At 50.2% G+C, this 17,938-nt stretch overlaps 1 protein-coding gene across 1 annotated transcript in view; it reads right to left on the reverse strand.

The window, feature by feature from the left end:
- The window catches only part of pros1 (protein S), a 93,981-nt gene that overhangs the window by 37,517 nt on the left and 38,526 nt on the right, over window positions 1–17,938 (reverse strand). The window contains exons 4-7 of the mRNA XM_072476015.1: window positions 17,557–17,643; window positions 11,190–11,312; window positions 1,749–1,880; window positions 887–1,012 (exon numbers count right to left, since the gene is read on the reverse strand). Coding sequence (XP_072332116.1) covers window positions 887–1,012; window positions 1,749–1,880; window positions 11,190–11,312; window positions 17,557–17,643 — 468 coding nt within the window. The remainder of the gene's footprint in view (window positions 1–886; window positions 1,013–1,748; window positions 1,881–11,189; window positions 11,313–17,556; window positions 17,644–17,938) is intronic.

Raw genomic sequence — 17,938 nt, forward strand, 5'->3', positions numbered from 1 at the left:
TTTGGGAAGTTATTAAGGGTTATCTATAGAGTATTGTATCTGTGGAGTTACGCGTGTTTGTAGTTGATAAACTGTTTACTGTGCGTTGACAAAATATTAATTGGATTCATAGAATAAACATTGTTTTGTTTAAAAGTACTTTAGCTCTCTGTTGCATCACACCTGTAGAGTGGGCCCTTGTGCTCCCCATAACCACAATCTGTTTAAAGTTTGGGTCAGGTGAACTCCATGATACACTTTGGGGTTCTCTAAATCCTGGTCCATAATACCATCAAGTACTGATCTAATTTCCTTTTGAAAGTTATTGACCCTTTCAGGCAGCAAGTTCCAGATCACAATATCTCGCTGTGTAAAAATAAATTCTCCCCAACTCTCCGTCCGGTTCCTCTGCCAGTTATTTCCAATCTGTGCCCCGCTGGTTACCGACCCTCCTGTCGGTGGAAACAGATTCTGCTCATTTACTCGCTCAAAACCCCTCCTGACTTTGTCAGCCTCTATTAGATCTCTCCTTAACCGTCTCCCCAGCCTCTCCGTGTTACTGAAGTCCCTCATCCTGCTATCTCGGGACAGATGGTGAATGCTGGCCTTGCCCCTGCCACACACGTCCAGGCTCAGTTCCAACAAAGATGCCCACTTTCTCCAATCCTGCCAGGAGGTTCCCCTGTGATTTTCCGGCCTGTTTCCCGGCGGGAACGGGATGAGGCCGGAGCACTGCAGCAAAGACAGGCCCATCTTCAATATCCCTGAAAACTCATTCCCGCCTCACAGAAAAACAAGACAATAATCCTGATCAGGGCAGTCAGAGCGCCACACGTTATCCTTCAGCTGCTATCGGAGTTTCCACTTAGCGGGCAGCCTCCATAGAGAACCTGTGCTCAGCTCTCACCCTCGCAGTCTTTTGTGATGTTATTGAAGGTGTAGCCAGTGTCACATTTACACTCGTAATCACCCGGCAGGTTCACACAGACTGCTTTCCCACAAATCGTCGGTTCCATTAAACACTCATTCACATCTGAAAATTAAAGAATGTAAAGCACAAGTCAGCAATTAATGAAAAAGCTCACATTCCTCCAGCTGCTTTCACTACATCTGGAAATCCCAAACACTTTACAGCCAATTAAATCATTTCTGAAGTCTAATCACGGTGTGATGTCGGAGCCGCAGATATTCAGGAAAATTCCCCAAAACCTCAGTCCAGGAGGTGGGAAAAGAGCAACTTAAACAGGAAAAGAGAGAAAGAGGTGGAGATGCGAACACTTACTCTTGAACTCGCTCGCCCGCTCCCGCTCACACACACTCGCACACTTGCTCGCACGCACGCACGCGCACACACACTCGCACACTTGCTCGCACGCACGCGCACACACGCTCGCATAGTTGCTCGCGCGCACACTTGCTCACACGCACACACTCACACGAGTTCACACTGACAGACACACAGTGACATGTTGATACACACTGACATACCACACCAATGGGGATACACTGACACACACGGTCCAGCTGAAACAGAAAGAGGCCATTCAGCCCATCATATCTCTGCCAGCTAAAAACAAACTGTCCGGCGCAATCCCGCCGACCGGCCCAGTCCCGCCGCCCGGCCCAGTCCCGCCGCCCGGCCCAGTCCCGCCATCCGGCCCAATCCCGCCGCCCGGCCCGGTCCCGCCGTCCGGCCCAGTCCCGCCGACCGGCCCAGTCCCGCCGCCCAGCCCATTCCCAGTGTTTTCTCAGTTGTGACTGGTTCTTACCAATGCAGCTCTGTTTATTGGAATGGATTAAGAACCCATCGTGACAGAAGCAGCGATAACTCCCAGGAACGTTGAAGCAGGAATGATTACAGGCTTTCTCTTCCAGAACTCCACTCTTACACTCGTCTATATCTAAATCACATCCATGAAAAATATTGTAAATCTGTACCTTTTACAAGAACCAAACATTAAACAAATTAGGTTTAAAAAGATTTCAATTTTTCAAAATGGCACAATAAATCCGGTAAACAAACACGGACCAAACTAGGAAAATATAATTAAACATTCAACCCATCTCCCCAACCACTGGCTATTAATTATTTACTGACACTCACATTATGAATGTTAAATCATTTACTATACAGAACCACACAGGGAGCTACACTCTGAATAAATGATTGGCAATTTTGGGGGTGATAAGGAATAAAAGATCCGGACATCCCAACACCTTTCTGATCCAGAGTATCCCACAGACAATGAGGAATTCTAGAAGTGTAGTCACGGTTGGAAGGTAGGAAACACGCTCCCGATGTGAGCACAGCAAGATCCGACACACAGCGACTTGATGATAGCCACATCATCTGTTTTTGATGATGCTGATTGAGGAATAAATACTCGCTAGAAAACTGGGACTAATTCCCCTGCTCTCCACCACACTGATACAGAATCACCGTTATCCAACCGGGACGCTCCCAGTTGAAACTTTCAGCCAAAGGGTGTTACCTTTGACAGTGGGGCACTCCCTCAGTACTGACTCTCTGACAGTGCAGCACTCCCTCAGTACTGACCCTCTGACAGTGCAGCACTCCCTCAGTACTGACCCTCTGACAGTGTGACACTCCCTCAGTACTGACCTTCTGACAGTGCAGCACTCCCTCAGTACTGACCCTCTGACAGTGCGGCACTCCCTCAGTACTGACCCTCTGACAGTGCAGCACTCCCTCAGGACTGACCCTCTGACAGTGCGGCACTCCCTCAGTACTGACCCTCTGACAGTGCAGCATTCCCTCAGTACTGACCCTCTGACAGTGCAGCACTCCCTCAGTACTGACCCTCTGACAGTGCAGCACTCCCTCAGTACTGACCCTCTGACAGTGCAGCATTCCCTCAGTACTGACCCTCTGACAGTGCAGCACTCCCTCAGTACTGACCGTCTGACAGTGCAGCATTCCCTCAGTACTGACCCTCTGACAGTGCAGCACTCCCTCAGCACTAACCCTCTGACAGTGCAGCACCCCCTCAGTACTGACCCTCTGACAGTGCGGCACTCCCTCAGTACTGACCCTCTGACAGTGCCGCACTCCCTCAGTACTGACCCTCTGACAGTGCAGCACTCCCTCATTACTGACCGTGTGACAGTGCAGCATTCCCTCAGTACTGACCCTCTGACAGTGCAGCACTCCCTCAGTACTGACCCTCTGACAGTGCGGCACTCCCTCAGTACTGACCCTCTGTCAGTGCAGCATTCCCTCAGTACTGACCCTCTGACAGTGCAGCACTCCCTCGGTACTGACCCTCTGACAGTGCAGCATTCCCTCAGTACTGACCCTCTGACAGTGCAGCACTCCCTCAGTACTGACCCTCTGACAGTGCAGCACTCCCTCAGTACTGACCCTCTGACAGTGAGGCACTCCCTCAGTACTGACCCTCTGACAGTGTGGCACTCCCTCAGTACTGACCCTCTGGCAGTGCTGCACTCCCTCAGTACTGACCCTCTGACAGTGCGGCACTCCCTCAGTACTGACTCTCTGACAGTGCGGCACTCCCTCAGTACTGACCCTCTGACAGTGCAGCACTCCCTCAGTACTGACTAACTGACAGTGCGGCACTCCCTCAGTACTGACCCTCTGGCAGTGCAGCACTCCCTCAGTACTGACCCTCTGACAGTGCAGCATTCCCTCAGTACTGACCCTCTGACAGTGCAGCACTCCCTCAGCACTGACCATCTGACAGTGCAGCATTCCCTCAGTACTGACCCTCTGACAGTGCAGCACTCCCTCAGCACTAACCCTCTGACAGTGCAGCACCCCCTCAGTACTGACCCTCTGACAGTGCGGCACTCCCTCAGTACTGACCCTCTGACAGTGCCGCACTCCCTCAGTACTGACCCTCTGACAGTGCAGCACTCCCTCATTACTGACCGTGTGACAGTGCAGCATTCCCTCAGTACTGACCCTCTGACAGTGCAGCACTCCCTCAGTACTGACCCTCTGACAGTGCGGCACTCCCTCAGTACTGACCCTCTGTCAGTGCAGCATTCCCTCAGTACTGACCCTCTGACAGTGCAGCACTCCCTCGGTACTGACCCTCTGACAGTGCAGCATTCCCTCAGTACTGACCCTCTGACAGTGCAGCACTCCCTCAGTACTGACCCTCTGACAGTGCAGCACTCCCTCAGTACTGACCCTCTGACAGTGAGGCACTCCCTCAGTACTGACCCTCTGACAGTGTGGCACTCCCTCAGTACTGACCCTCTGGCAGTGCTGCACTCCCTCAGTACTGACCCTCTGACAGTGCGGCACTCCCTCAGTACTGACTCTCCGACAGTGCGGCACTCCCTCAGTACTGACCCTCTGACAGTGCAGCACTCCCTCAGTACTGACTCTCTGACAGTGCAGCACTCCCTCAGTACTGACCCTCTGGCAGTGCAGCACTCCCTCAGTACTGACCCTCTGACAGTGCAGCACTCTCTCAGTACTGACCCTCTGACAGTGCGGCACTCCCTCAGTACTGACTCTCTGACAGTGCGGCACTCCCTCAGTACTGATCCTCTGACAGGCCTCTGGAGTTGGAATTAATCCCACAATCTTCTGATTGAGTCCTACCCAATCTTCTTACAGCTAAGTATCCCCTCCAAACATGCCTCAGTGATAACCTAACAATAAAGATGTCTGGAATAGAAAGACAATAAACAGAGTTTATTTTTTTTCTCCCAGGCTGGAGGAGATTGTTGTGTGTTGTTGGGTATTGAGCTGATATTTGACGCACAGCTGCATCCCGAGGAAATTCTGGATTACAATCTGTACAGAGGATAATTGGAGCATCGATCATTGCAAACTGACCGTGTGGAGTTTGCACATTCTCCCCGTGTCTGCGTGGGTCTCACCCCCACAACCCAAAGATGTGCAGGGTAGGTGGATTGGCCACGCTAAATTGCCCCTTAATTGGAAAAAATGAATTGGGTACACTAAATTTATTTTTTGAATATGTTTTCCCCAATTAAGGGGCAATTTAGTGTGGCCAATCCCCCTACCCTGCACATTTTTGGGTTGTGGGGACGAAACCCACGCAAACACGGGGAGAATGTGCAAATTCCACACGGACAGTGACGGTTCGATCCCGGCCCCGGGTCCTCAGCGCCGTGAGGCAGCAGTGCTAACCACTGTGCCGCCCAAAAGACAAAATATTTCCGAGAGAGCTGGAGGAAATTAATCAGGGACTGTCTCTTGTCGTGAATGTCTCTTAATCGGAATTGCAGGCGTATCTGCATTTATAGAGACTCTGGTGTGGCGGATCGTGAAATGATCAGGCAAATGATGGGAAGAATGTAAAACCCGAAAGGGGGGGGAGAAGAGGAGACTGAGGGGTGCAAAGCGCCTGGTGTTTAGGCACAAATGTACAAAGTGTGTCAGTGGCATGAATTTGATCAAAGGGATTTGACATTTCAGTGTTGACCGAATGAGAGTGCGCTGTTCCCAGTTATAACACTCGCTGGAGAAACAGAGAAGGCTGGCGGAGGAGTAACTTTATTGGTGCCAGAAATGATTGGCGCTGGTGGCCAGAAAGATCGATAAAAGGTGGAACTTGGACTGACTTAGTCTGAGGTAAGAAATGACAAGAAATCCATCACCATCTGTCAGCGCGAGCGGTGGAGAGACAGACGCGAGAAGATGGAGCGATGAGAGACGAGAACACAGGATGTTCCAGGTGGGGAATCTGGGGAGGGTTAATGAGACAAGATTAGAAGGTGGTGTGAAGATGGGAGAACACGCGGGGACTATTGAGCCGAACCCCATTAGGGTCTCACTGAAAATACAAACAGGACAAGAAAGAACTATCTAAAAGTCCAAGACTGCAAAATAACTCATATCGGCAGGGGGATTGTGAATGCAGTAAACACAGGCAGTGGAAGAGATTGCACTGACACAGGGGGACTGTGATTGCTGTAAGCACAGGCAGTGGAAGAGATTGCACTGACACAGGGGGATTGTGACTGCAGTCAGCACAGGCAGTGGAAGAGATTGCACTGACACAGGGGGATTGTGATTGCAGTCAGCACAGGCAGTGGAAGAGATTGCACTGACACAGGGGGATTGTGATTGCAGTCAGCACAGGCAGTGGAAGAGATTGCACTGACACAGGGGGATTGTGATTGCAGTCAGCACAGGCAGTGGAAGAGATTGCACTGACACAGGGGGATTGTGATTGCAGTAAACAGAGGCAGTGGAAGAGATTGCACTGACACAGGGGGACTGTGATGTCAGTAAACACAGGCAGTGGAAGAGAGTGCACTGACACAGGGGGATTGTGATTGCAGTAAACACAGGCAGTGGAAGAGATTGCACTGACACAGGGGGACTGTGATTGCAGTCAGCACAGGCAGTGGAAGAGATTGCACTGACACAGGGGGATTGTGATTGCAGTCAGCACAGGCAGTGGAAGAGATTGCACTGACACAGGGGGATTGTGATTGCAGTAAACAGAGGCAGTGGAAGAGATTGCACTGACACAGGGGGACTGTGATGTCAGTAAACACAGGCAGTGGAAGAGAGTGCACTGACACAGGGGGATTGTGATTGCAGTAAACACAGGCAGTGGAAGAGATTGCACTGACACAGGGGGACTGTGATGTCAGTAAACACAGGCAGTGGAAGAGATTGCACTGACACAGGGGGATTGTGATTGCAGTAAACACAGGCAGTGGAAGAGATTGCACTGACACAGGGGGATTGTGATTGCAGTCAGCACAGGCAGTGGAAGAGATTGCACTGACACAGGGGGACTGTGATTGCAGTAAACACAGGCAGTGGAAGAGATTTCACTGACACAGGGGGATTGTGATTGCAGTAAACACAGGCAGTGGAAGAGATTGCACTGACACAGGGGGATTGTGATTGCAGTAAACACAGGCAGTGGAAGAGATTGCACTGACACAGGGGGATTGTGATTGCAGTCAGCACAGGCAGTGGAAGAGATTGCACTGACACAGGGGGACTGTGATTGCAGTAAACACAGGCAGTGGAAGAGATTGCACTGACACAGGGGGATTGTGATTGCAGTAAACACAGGCTTCGGAAGAGATTGCACTGACACAGGGGGATTGTGATTGCAGTCAGCACAGGCAGTGGAAGAGATTGCACTGACACAGGGGGACTGTGATTGCAGTAAACACAGGCAGTGGAAGAGATTGCACTGACACAGGGGGATTGTGATTGCAGTAAACACAGGCAGTGGAAGAGATTGCACTGACACAGGGGGATTGTGATGTCAGTAAACACAGGCAGTGGAAGAGATTGCACTGACACAGGGGGACTGTGATTGCTGTAAGCACAGGCAGTGGAAGAGATTGTACTGACACAGGGGGATTGTGATTGCAGTCAGCACAGGCAGTGGAAGAGATTGCACTGACACAGGGGGATTGTGATTGCAGTCAGCACAGGCAGTGGAAGAGATTGCACTGACACAGGGGGATTGTGATTGCTGTAAGCACAGGCAGTGGAAGAGTTTGCACTGACACAGGGGGATTGTGATTGCAGTAAACACTGGCAGTTGAAGAGATTGCACTGACACAGGGGGATTGTGATGTCAGTAAACACAGGCAGTGGAAGAGATTGCACTGACACAGGGGGACTGTGATTGCAGTAAACACTGGCAGTGGAAGAGATTGCACTGACACCGGGGGATTGTGATTGCAGTAAACACAGGCAGTGGAAGAGTTTGCACTGACACAGGGGGACTGTGATTGCAGTAAACACAGGCAGTGGAAGAGATTGCACTGACACAGGGGGACTGTGATTGCAGTAAACACTGGCAGTGGAAGAGATTGCACTGACACAGGGGGATTGTGATGTCAGTAAACACAGGCAGTGGAAGAGATTGCACTGACACAGGGGGACTGTGATTGCAGTAAACACAGGCAGTGGAAGAGATTGCACTGACACAGGGGGATTGTGATTGCAGTAAACACAGGCAGTGGAAGAGTTTGCAGACACAGGGGGATTGTGATTGCAGTAAACACAGGCAGTGGAAGAGATTGCACTGACACAGGGGGATTGTGATGTCAGTAAACACAGACAGTGGAAGAGATTGCACTGAAACAGGGGGACTGTGATTCCAGTAAACACAGGCAGTGGAAGAGTTTGCAGACACAGGGGGATTGTGATTGCAGTCAGCACAGGCAGTGGAAGAGATTGCACTGACACAGGGGGATTGTGAATGCAGTAAACACAGGCAGTGGAAGAGATTGCAATGACACAGGGGGATTGTGATTGCAGTCAGCACAGGCAGTGGAAGAGATTGCACTGACACAGGGGGATTGTGATTGCAGTAAACACAGGCAGTGGAAGAGATTGCACTGACACAGGGGATTGTGATTGCAGTAAACACAGGCAGTGGAAGAGATTGCACTGACACAGGGGGACTGTGATTGCTGTAAGCACAGGCAGTGGAAGAGATTGCACTGACACAGGGGGATTGTGATTGCAGTAAACACAGGCAGTGGAAGAGATTGCACTGACACAGGGGGATTGTGATTGCAGTCAGCACAGGCAGTGGAAGAGATTGCACTGACACAGGGGGATTGTGATGTCAGTAAACACAGGCAGTGGAAGAGATTGCACTGACACAGGGGGATTGTGATTGCCGTAAACACAGGCAGTGGAAGAGATTGCACTGACACAGGGGGACTGTGATTGCTGTAAGCACAGGCAGTGGAAGAGATTGCACTGACACAGGGGGACTGTGATTGCTGTAAGCACAGGCAGTGGAAGAGATTGCACTGACACAGGGGGGCTGTGATTGCAGTAAACACAGGCAGTGGAAGAGATTGCACTGACACAGGGGGATTGTGATTGCAGTAAACACAGGCAGTGGAAGAGATTGCACTGACACAGGGGGATTGTGATTGCAGTAAACACAGGCAGTGGAAGAGTTTGCACTGACACAGGGGGATTGTGATTGCAGTCAGCACAGGCAGTGGAAGAGATTGCACTGACACAGGGGGATTGTGATTGCAGTAAACACAGGCAGTGGAAGAGATTGCAGACACAGGGGGATTGTGACTGCAGTCAGCACAGGTAGTGGAAGAGATTGCACTGACACAGGGGGACTGTGATTGCAGTCAGCACAGGCAGTGGAAGAGATTGCACTGACACAGGGGGATTGTGATTGCAGTCAGCACAGGCAGTGGAAGAGATTGCACTGACACAGGGGGATTGTGATTGCAGTAAACACAGGCAGTGGAAGAGATTGCACTGACACAGGGGGATTGTGATTGCAGTAAACACAGGCAGTGGAAGAGATTGCACTGACACAGGGGGATTGTGATTGCAGTAAACACAGGCAGTGGAAGAGATTGCACTGACACAGGGGGATTGTGATGTCAGTAAACACAGGCAGTGGAAGAGATTGCACTGACACAGGGGGACTGTGATTGCTGTAAGCACAGGCAGTGGAAGAGATTGCACTGACACAGGGGGATTGTGACTGCAGTCAGCACAGGCAGTGGAAGAGATTGCACTGACACAGGGGGATTGTGATTGCAGTAAACACAGGCAGTGGAAGAGATTGCACTGACACAGGGGGATTGTGATTGCAGTAAACACAGGCAGTGGAAGAGATTGCACTGACACAGGGGGATTGTGATTGCAGTAAACTCAGGCAGTGGAAGAGATTGCACTGACACAGGGGGACTGTGATTGCAGTAAACACAGGCAGTGGAAGAGATTGCACTGACACAGGGGGATTGTGATGTCAGTAAACACAGGCAGTGGAAGAGATTGCACTGACACAGGGGGACTGTGATTGCTGTAAACACAGGCAGTGGAAGAGTTTGCACTGACACAGGGGGACTGTGATTGCAGTAAACACTGGCAGTGGAAGAGATTGCACTGACACAGGGGGACTGTGATTGCAGTAAACACAGGCAGTGGAAGAGATTGCACTGACACAGGGGGATTGTGATTGCAGTCAGCACAGGCAGTGGAAGAGATTGCACTGACACAGGGGGACTGAGATTGCAGTAAACACAGGCAGTGGAAGAGATTGCACTGACACAGGGGGATTGTGATTGCAGTAAACACAGGCAGTGGAAGAGATTGCACTGACACAGGGGGATTGTGAATGCAGTCAGCACAGGCAGTGGAAGAGATTGCACTGACACAGGGGGATTGTGATTGCAGTAAACACAGGCAGTGGAAGAGATTGCACTGACACAGGGGGATTGTGATGTCAGTAAACACAGGCAGTGGAAGAGATTGCACTGACACAGGGGGATTGTGATTGCAGTAAACACAGGCAGTGGAAGAGATTGCACTGACACAGGGGGATTGTGATTGCAGTCAGCACAGGCAGTGGAAGAGATTGCACTGACACAGGGGGATTGTGATTGCAGTCAGCACAGGCAGTGGAAGAGATTGCACTGCCACAGGGGGATTGTGATTGCAGTAAACACAGGCAGTGGAAGAGATTGCACTGACACAGGGGGATTGTGAATGCAGTCAGCACAGGCAGTGGAAGAGATTGCACTGACACAGGGGGATTGTGATTGCAGTAAACACAGGCAGTGGAAGAGATTGCACTGACACAGGGGGATTGTGAATGCAGTCAGCACAGGCAGTGGAAGAGATTGCACTGACACAGGAGGATTGTGATTGCAGTAAACACAGGCAGTGGAAGAGATTGCACTGACACAGGGGGATTGTGATTGCAGTAAACACAGGCAGTGGAAGAGATTGCACTGACACAGGGGGATTGTGATTGCAGTCAGCACAGGCAGTGGAAGAGATTGCACTGACACAGGGGGATTGTGAATGCAGTCAGCACAGGCAGTGGAAGAGATTGCACTGACACAGGGGGATTGTGATTGCAGTAAACACAGGCAGTGGAAGAGATTGCACTGACACAGGGGGATTGTGATTGCAGTCAGCACAGGCAGTGGAAGAGATTGCACTGACACAGGGGGATTGTGATTGCAGTCAGCACAGGCAGTGGAAGAGATTGCACTGACACAGGGGTGATGATCTGAAAGGTCACTTCCTGTGCTGAAATTTCTGCGATTCTGTTCAAGGTAATTGCAGATGAACAAGTTAATGGTCTGTACTCCCTGTTTGGATCACAATATGAAGCGTTTCTACAGCCTGCCTGACACAAACAAAGCGGTTTTCAATATTCCCGGTCTTTCCGTGATGCTGATTCCAGTTTTGGGATCGGTTTGGCATGTACCGTGCTGACATCTGTCTCCATTCCATCCTTCCTTACAGATACAGCTGAAAGCGGCCTTTTTGTCCACACATTGGGCTGAGCCTTCAGGGTTACACGGAGAGGGGGAGCACTGGTCTGAGATTGCTGCAACAGAAGACAATCAAACAGTGAACACTCAAAACGCATAAAGAAATAGAACATAGTCAGCAACCAATGAGAGACGATTGATTCGTCCAACTCGCCAGTTCCCTTCACTGACACTGTTAAAATTCTCATCTGTTTTCATATATCACCAACTCCTCACCCTCACTATCTCTGTAAACTCACCCCTCCCTATCTCTGTAACCGCCTCCCTCCCTCTGTAACCTCCTCCCTCCCTCTGTAACCTCCTCCCTCCCTCTGTAACCTCCTCCCTCCCTCTGTAACCTCCTCCCTCCCTATCTCTGTAACCGCCTCCCTCCCTATCTCTGTAACCTCCTCCCTCCCTATCTCTGTAACCTCACCCCTCCCTATCGCAGTAACCTCCTCCCTCCCTATCTCTGTAAACTCCTCCCTCCCTCTGTAACCTCCTCCCTCCCTCTGTAACCTCCTCCCTCCCTCTGTAACCTCACCCCTCCCTATTGCAGTAACCTCCTCCCTCCCTATCTCTGTAACCTCACCCCTCCCTATCGCAGTAACCTCCTCCCTCCCTCCCTCTGTAACCTCACCCCTCCATATCTCTGTAACCGCCTCCCTCCCTCTGTAACCTCCTCCCTCCCTATCTCTGTAACCTCACCCCTCCCTATCTCTGTAACCTCCTCCCTCCCTCTGTAACCTCCTCCCTCCCTATCTCTGTAAACTCACCCCTCCCTATCTCTGTAACCTCCTCCCTCCCTCTGTAACCTCCTCCCTCCCTCTGTAACCTCCTCCCTCCCTATCTCTGTAAACTCACCCCTCCCTATCTCTGTAACCGCCTCCCTCCCTATCTCTGTAACCTCCTCCCTCCCTATCTCTGTAACCTCCTCCCTCCCTATCTCTGTAACCTCACCCCTCCCTATCGCAGTAACCTCCTCCCTCCCTATCTCTGTAACCTCCTCCCTCCCTCTGTAACCTCACCCCTCCCTATCTCTGTAACCTCCTCCCTCCCTATCTCTGTAACCTCCTCCCTCCCTCTGTAACCTCACCCCTCCCTATCTCTGTAACCTCCTCCCTCCCTCTGTAACCTCACCTCTCCCTATCGCAGTAACCTCCTCCCTCCCTATCTCTGTAAACTCCTACCTCCCTCTGTAACCTCACCCCTCCCTCTGTAACCTCACCCCTCCCTATCACAGTAACCTCCTCCCTCCCTATCTCTGTAACCTCCTCCCTCCCTATCTCTGTAACCTCCTCGCTCCCTATCTCTGTAACCTCCTCCCTCCCTATCTCTGTAACCTCCTCCCTCCCTATCTCTGTAACCTCCTCCCTCCCTATCTCTGTAACCTTACCCCTCCCTATCTCTGTAACCTCCTCCCTCCCTCCCTCTGTAACCTCCTCCTTCCCTCTGTAACCTCACCCCTCCCTATCTCTGTAACCTCCTCCACTTTTGGCCTCTTGACCATCCCTGATTTTAATCGCTATTGGTTGCTGAGCCTCAGCTATTGAGGCTCAAAACTCTGGAATTCCTTCCCGTAACATCTCCTTTGACATTCCTGAAAACCTAGCCCTTCGGACAAGCTTTTGGTCACCTTCAAATGTCCCTCAGTGTCACATTTTGCTCGTCAATCATTCCTGCAAACGGCCTTGAGGTATTTTACTGCATTGAAAAGATGTTGAACAGATAGATTGTTGTTATTGTTGACTGTCCCCAAATTACCCCATCACGCACTCTACTCAACCCCAATCTCCTGAAGAGAAAATCTGTAAAATATCTCCCAATGTGGACTGAGCAAATCTTCCAGAATACCGAGGCCGGATTTTCCCTGGATCAGGTCGGAATGAAGGGAACACAAACGCCGCGATGTCAAGGGGCCAGACGTTCCACCAGTGTTCCCATCACCAGCAGCTTTCAAAATGGAGGAGGAGAACATGTGACCTTGGAACGGGCCTGTGCGTATTAACAGGCCAATTAAACCATTTTGGAGCTTATTGCAAGCCTGACTTTCAGACGCTTTGGAAGTTTGATGGAGGCAACTGCCCTTTAGAAGCCCTCAGTTTACAGACAGAGTGAGGGCAGGCGTGCAGCAAGCTGGAGGTGATTCAGGAGAGAAGAAAACTCAATGATGGTTCGTGGCTTGGTCGAAGATAGTGAGTTAGTCCAAAGATGTGCAGCTTAGGTGGATGCACCATGCTAAACTGCCCCCTAGCGTCCAAAGATGTGCAGGCTAGATGGGATTACGAGGATAGGGTGCTCTTTTGGAGGCTCATTGCAGACTCGATGGGCCGAACGCCCTCTTTCTGCTCTGTAGGGATTCTATTCAATGGATTTAAAACAACAGAAAATTGGTGGGATGGTAAATAGTGAGGAGGATGGCCTTCGATTACAGGAGGATACAGACGGGCTGGTCAGGTGGGCTGGTCAGTGGCAAATGGAATTCAATCTGGAGAAGTGTGAGGTGATGGACAGGACAAACAAGGCAAAGGAATGAACAGCAGGACCCTGGGAAGCACCGAGGATCAGAGGGACTGTGGTGTGCATGTACACCCGTCCCTTAAGGAGCAGAGCCGGTGGATACAGTGGTTACAAAGGGATATGGTATACTTTAAAAAAAAAAAAATTTAGTGTACTCAATTAATTTTTTCCAATTAAGGGGCAATTTAGCGTGGCCAATCCACCTACCCTGCACATCTTTGGGTTGTGGGGGCGGAACGCACACAAGGCATATGGTATACTTGCCTTTATTAGCCGAGGCATTGAGTTTAAGAGCAGGGAGGTTATGCTGGGACTGTATAAAACGTTGGTTAGGCCACAGCGAGAGTATTGTGGGCAGTTCTGGAATCCACATTATAGGAGGGATGTGATCGCACTGGAAAGGGTGCAGAGGAAATTTACCAGGGTGTTGCCTGGACGGGAGAGTTTTAGTTATGAAGAGAGATTGGACAGACTGGGGTTGTTTTCCTTGGAGCGGAGGAGACTGAGGGGGGACAGGATTGAGATGTATAAAATTATGAGGGACACAGATAGAGTAGACAGCAAGAAACCTTTCCCCTTGGTGGAGGGGTCAATGACCAGGGGGCAGAGATTTAAGATAAAGGGGCAGGAGGTTTAGAGGGGATGTGAGAAAAACCTTTTCACCCAGAGGGTGGTGGGAGTCTGGAACTCGCTGCCTGAAAGGGGGGTGGAGGCAGAGACCCTCAGAACATTGCAGAAGGATTTAGATGTGCGCTTGCGATGCCAGGGCAGACACGGCGATGGGGCAGGTGCTGGGAAATGGGATTAGAATGGTTATTTTTGACCGGCGCAGATGCAATGGGCGGAGGGAGCTTTTCTGTGCTGTCTGACTATGACAGGAAGAAAGAGCAGAGGGGTTATTGAAGGCGGCAGGAAGAGGTGTACAGCTGCTGATCCATGGGGGCAGGTACAAAGGAAAAGATAATATTGATGTTCTATAACCTCAACATCAAAGATATACAGCAATGTTGTCTAAAATACTGGATCTGGGAAACACTACTGGACAGCACAGATTCTCAAAGTACAAACAGGTGAATTTCATTCACGTGACGGGGCTGCAGATTTTACACAGTAACAGGATGGTTCTGGAGAGAGTCCAGGTACAACTCGTCTTCCTGTGTTAGTGTAAGTGACAACTAGAGTGAGTAAAGTGTAATTGTCTGGACAAGTGCAATAGACCCAGATAGAGGGATCCATTAGTTATAATGTGTCAGGGTGGCACGGTGACGCAGTGGTTAGCACTGCTGCCTCACGGCGCTGAGGACCCAGGTTCGATCCCGGCTCTGGGTCACTGTCCGTGTGGAGTTTGCACATTCTCCCCGTGTCTGCGTGGGTTTCACCCCCACAACACAAAGATGTGCAGGGCAGGTGGATTGGCCACACTAAATTGCCCCTTAATTGAAAAAATAACAATTGGGTTGATGCACTAAGCGTCAAGAACCACAAAGACATGTGAGACTTTAACTCAGGCTTTAATATACTACATGGGAGGCTTACCCGACACAGATGACCCCAGACAGAATGGGGCCGGTCCCAGAAGAGGGTTCTTATACTAACTCCCGGGGGAGTGGCTAAGGCGGAGCTCTCCGTGGCCAGGTCGGGTTACCTACCAGTGACCGAACCTCTGCAGAGTTACAGTACAATACACAGTATTACAGGGCCACGTTACACACAACTATTATATACTATGTACAATGGTAGGGAAGTACAGTGGTGTATCACCACATGGGTACCCTAAAATTTATATTAAAAAATAAATAAATAAATTATAATGTGTCATCGAGCATGATGCGGCCGCATTTGGAGTATTGCGTACAATTCTGGTCGCCGCATGATAGGAAGGATGTGGAAGCATTGGAAAGGGTGCAGAGGAGATTTACCAGAATGTTGCCTGGTATGGAGGGAAGATCTTATGAGGAATGGCTGAGGGACTTGAGGCTGTTTTCGTTAGAGAGAAGAAGGTTAAGAGGTGACTTAATCAAGGCATACAAGATGATCAGAGGATTGGATAGGGTGGCCAGTGAGAGCCTTTTTCCTCGGATGGTGATGTCTAGCACGAGGGGACATAGCTTCAAATTGAGGGGAGATAGATATAAGACAGATGTCAGAGGTAGGTTCTTTACTCAGAGAGTAGCAAGGGTGTTGAATGCCCTGCCTGCAACAGTAGTGGACTCGCCAACACTAAGGGCATTCAAATGGTCATTGGATAGACATATGGACGATAAGGGAATAGTGTAGATGGGCTTTAGAGTGGTTTCACAAGTCGGCGCAACATCGAGGGCCGAAGGGCCTGTACTGCGCTGTAATGTTCTATGTTCTATGAGTAACTAAAGTATAGCCTCAATGATGAGTGTAATACTACAGGTAGAGGGATCCATTAACTACAGTCTGCAAAGTAGGGCAGCACACTTGCACAGTGGGTTAGCCCTGCTGCCTCACGGCGCCGAGGTCCCAGGTTCGATCCCGGCTCTGGGTCACTGTCCGTGCGGAGTTTGCACATTCTCTCCGTGTTTGCGTGGGTTTCGCCCCCACAACCCAAAGATGTGCAGGGTAGGTGGATTGGCCACGCTAAATTGCTCCTTAATTGGAAAAAATGAATTGGGTACACTAAATTTATGGGGGGAAAAAACTACAGTCTGCAAAGCTAATGGTTAAAATGTCTTTTCTTCGAAGGATTCAGAAACTGTTAAGTCAGGAAGTCTTGTCTGATGGAAGTATCTTTGGAGTAAACAAGTACAATTGTTCACATAAATACTGTGTTTAAAAGATTTAACACGAGAAACATCATGAGGGTCTGATCTGTGACATGCATTTTCGATGTAATATACAGTGTCTGTAAAAGAGCATAGATTCCAACAGGTATTTGGAGGGGCTGGAAGATAAACAGAAACCCAGAGCCACACTCTCTCTGTTAGATCAATCACCAATACTCCTAGAATTCCGACAGTGCAGAAGGAGGCCATTCGGCCCATCGAGTCTGCACCAGCTATCCAAAAGAGCACCCTCCCTAGGCCCACTCCCCACATTATCCCCGTAACCCTACCCAACCTTTGGACACTAAGGGCAATTTAGCGTGGCCAATCCACCTAACCTGCACATCTTTGGACTGTGGGAGGAAACCGGAGCACCCAGAGGAAACCCACGCAGACACGGGGAGAACGTGCAGACTCCACACAGACAGTGACCCGAGGTCGGAATCGAACCCGGGACCCTCTCACTGTGAGGCAGCAGTGCTAACCACTCAGTATTAATAAAGCCTGTTCTGTGTACCTCACCATCATGTCTTGTGCTGACTCAAAGCGCGCTGCTGTGAATGAGACTGAATGGTAACAAACACCAGAGAGACCTCCCTCTATTCTTCAATTAAATAATATGGGATCTTGACATGTTAACCTGGACTATCATTCCAGAGTTCAGGAGCTGAAAAGCGACCACATCCGGAAATTGGGGCCTAAGGAATGGAAATGGCTTCTGGAATGTTCCAAAAAAATACTCATTCACTCTCAGACTTCAGGGTGGGGATATACCAGCTCCCCCTAGGCACAGACTCCAGTGACTCCTGTCCCACTCGGTGTCCCAGAGTCTGACGCCAAGGCTTTGTCAGAGTTTGTGTAAATGATAAATGCTCATCTGTATTCACTCCCTTTACCAATAACTCAGCAGCTGTAAATATGAAGATGAGACACGTTCTGCTTTTACGTTCAGGCCCAGTTACACATTTCCGCCTCATCGGGGCGGATATTTCCTCGAAATTCAACCTACCAGTCACACAGCTTCGTAAATCCGCAGGAGAGTTTCGGGAAGCACGATATTGTCTTTTGATGCGTAACTGGTGGAGGCTGAGGCAATCTGCAGGGGAGGGCGAGGAGAGAGGGTGAGTACGCACAGTAACGGGGGAGGGCGAGGAGAGAGGGTTAGTATTCACAGTAACAAGGTTCCTCTGAGAAAGATTGTCAATTCACACACAGGCTGAGCTTAGAACATGCCCACTACTGATTGTCTGGGGCAATTTGACACATTTACATTCCCAGTACAAAATCTCACCACGCTGAAATACACATCTGGATTATGTCTGGATGATCTGTAATCTGCCTTTCTGCAGGGTACCCGAGTATCAGAAACCGTGATGAGGACGCACATGGTT

The sequence above is a fragment of the Scyliorhinus torazame genome, chromosome 15 (genome assembly GCF_047496885.1).
Source record: "Scyliorhinus torazame isolate Kashiwa2021f chromosome 15, sScyTor2.1, whole genome shotgun sequence".
NCBI lineage: Eukaryota > Metazoa > Chordata > Chondrichthyes > Carcharhiniformes > Scyliorhinidae > Scyliorhinus > Scyliorhinus torazame.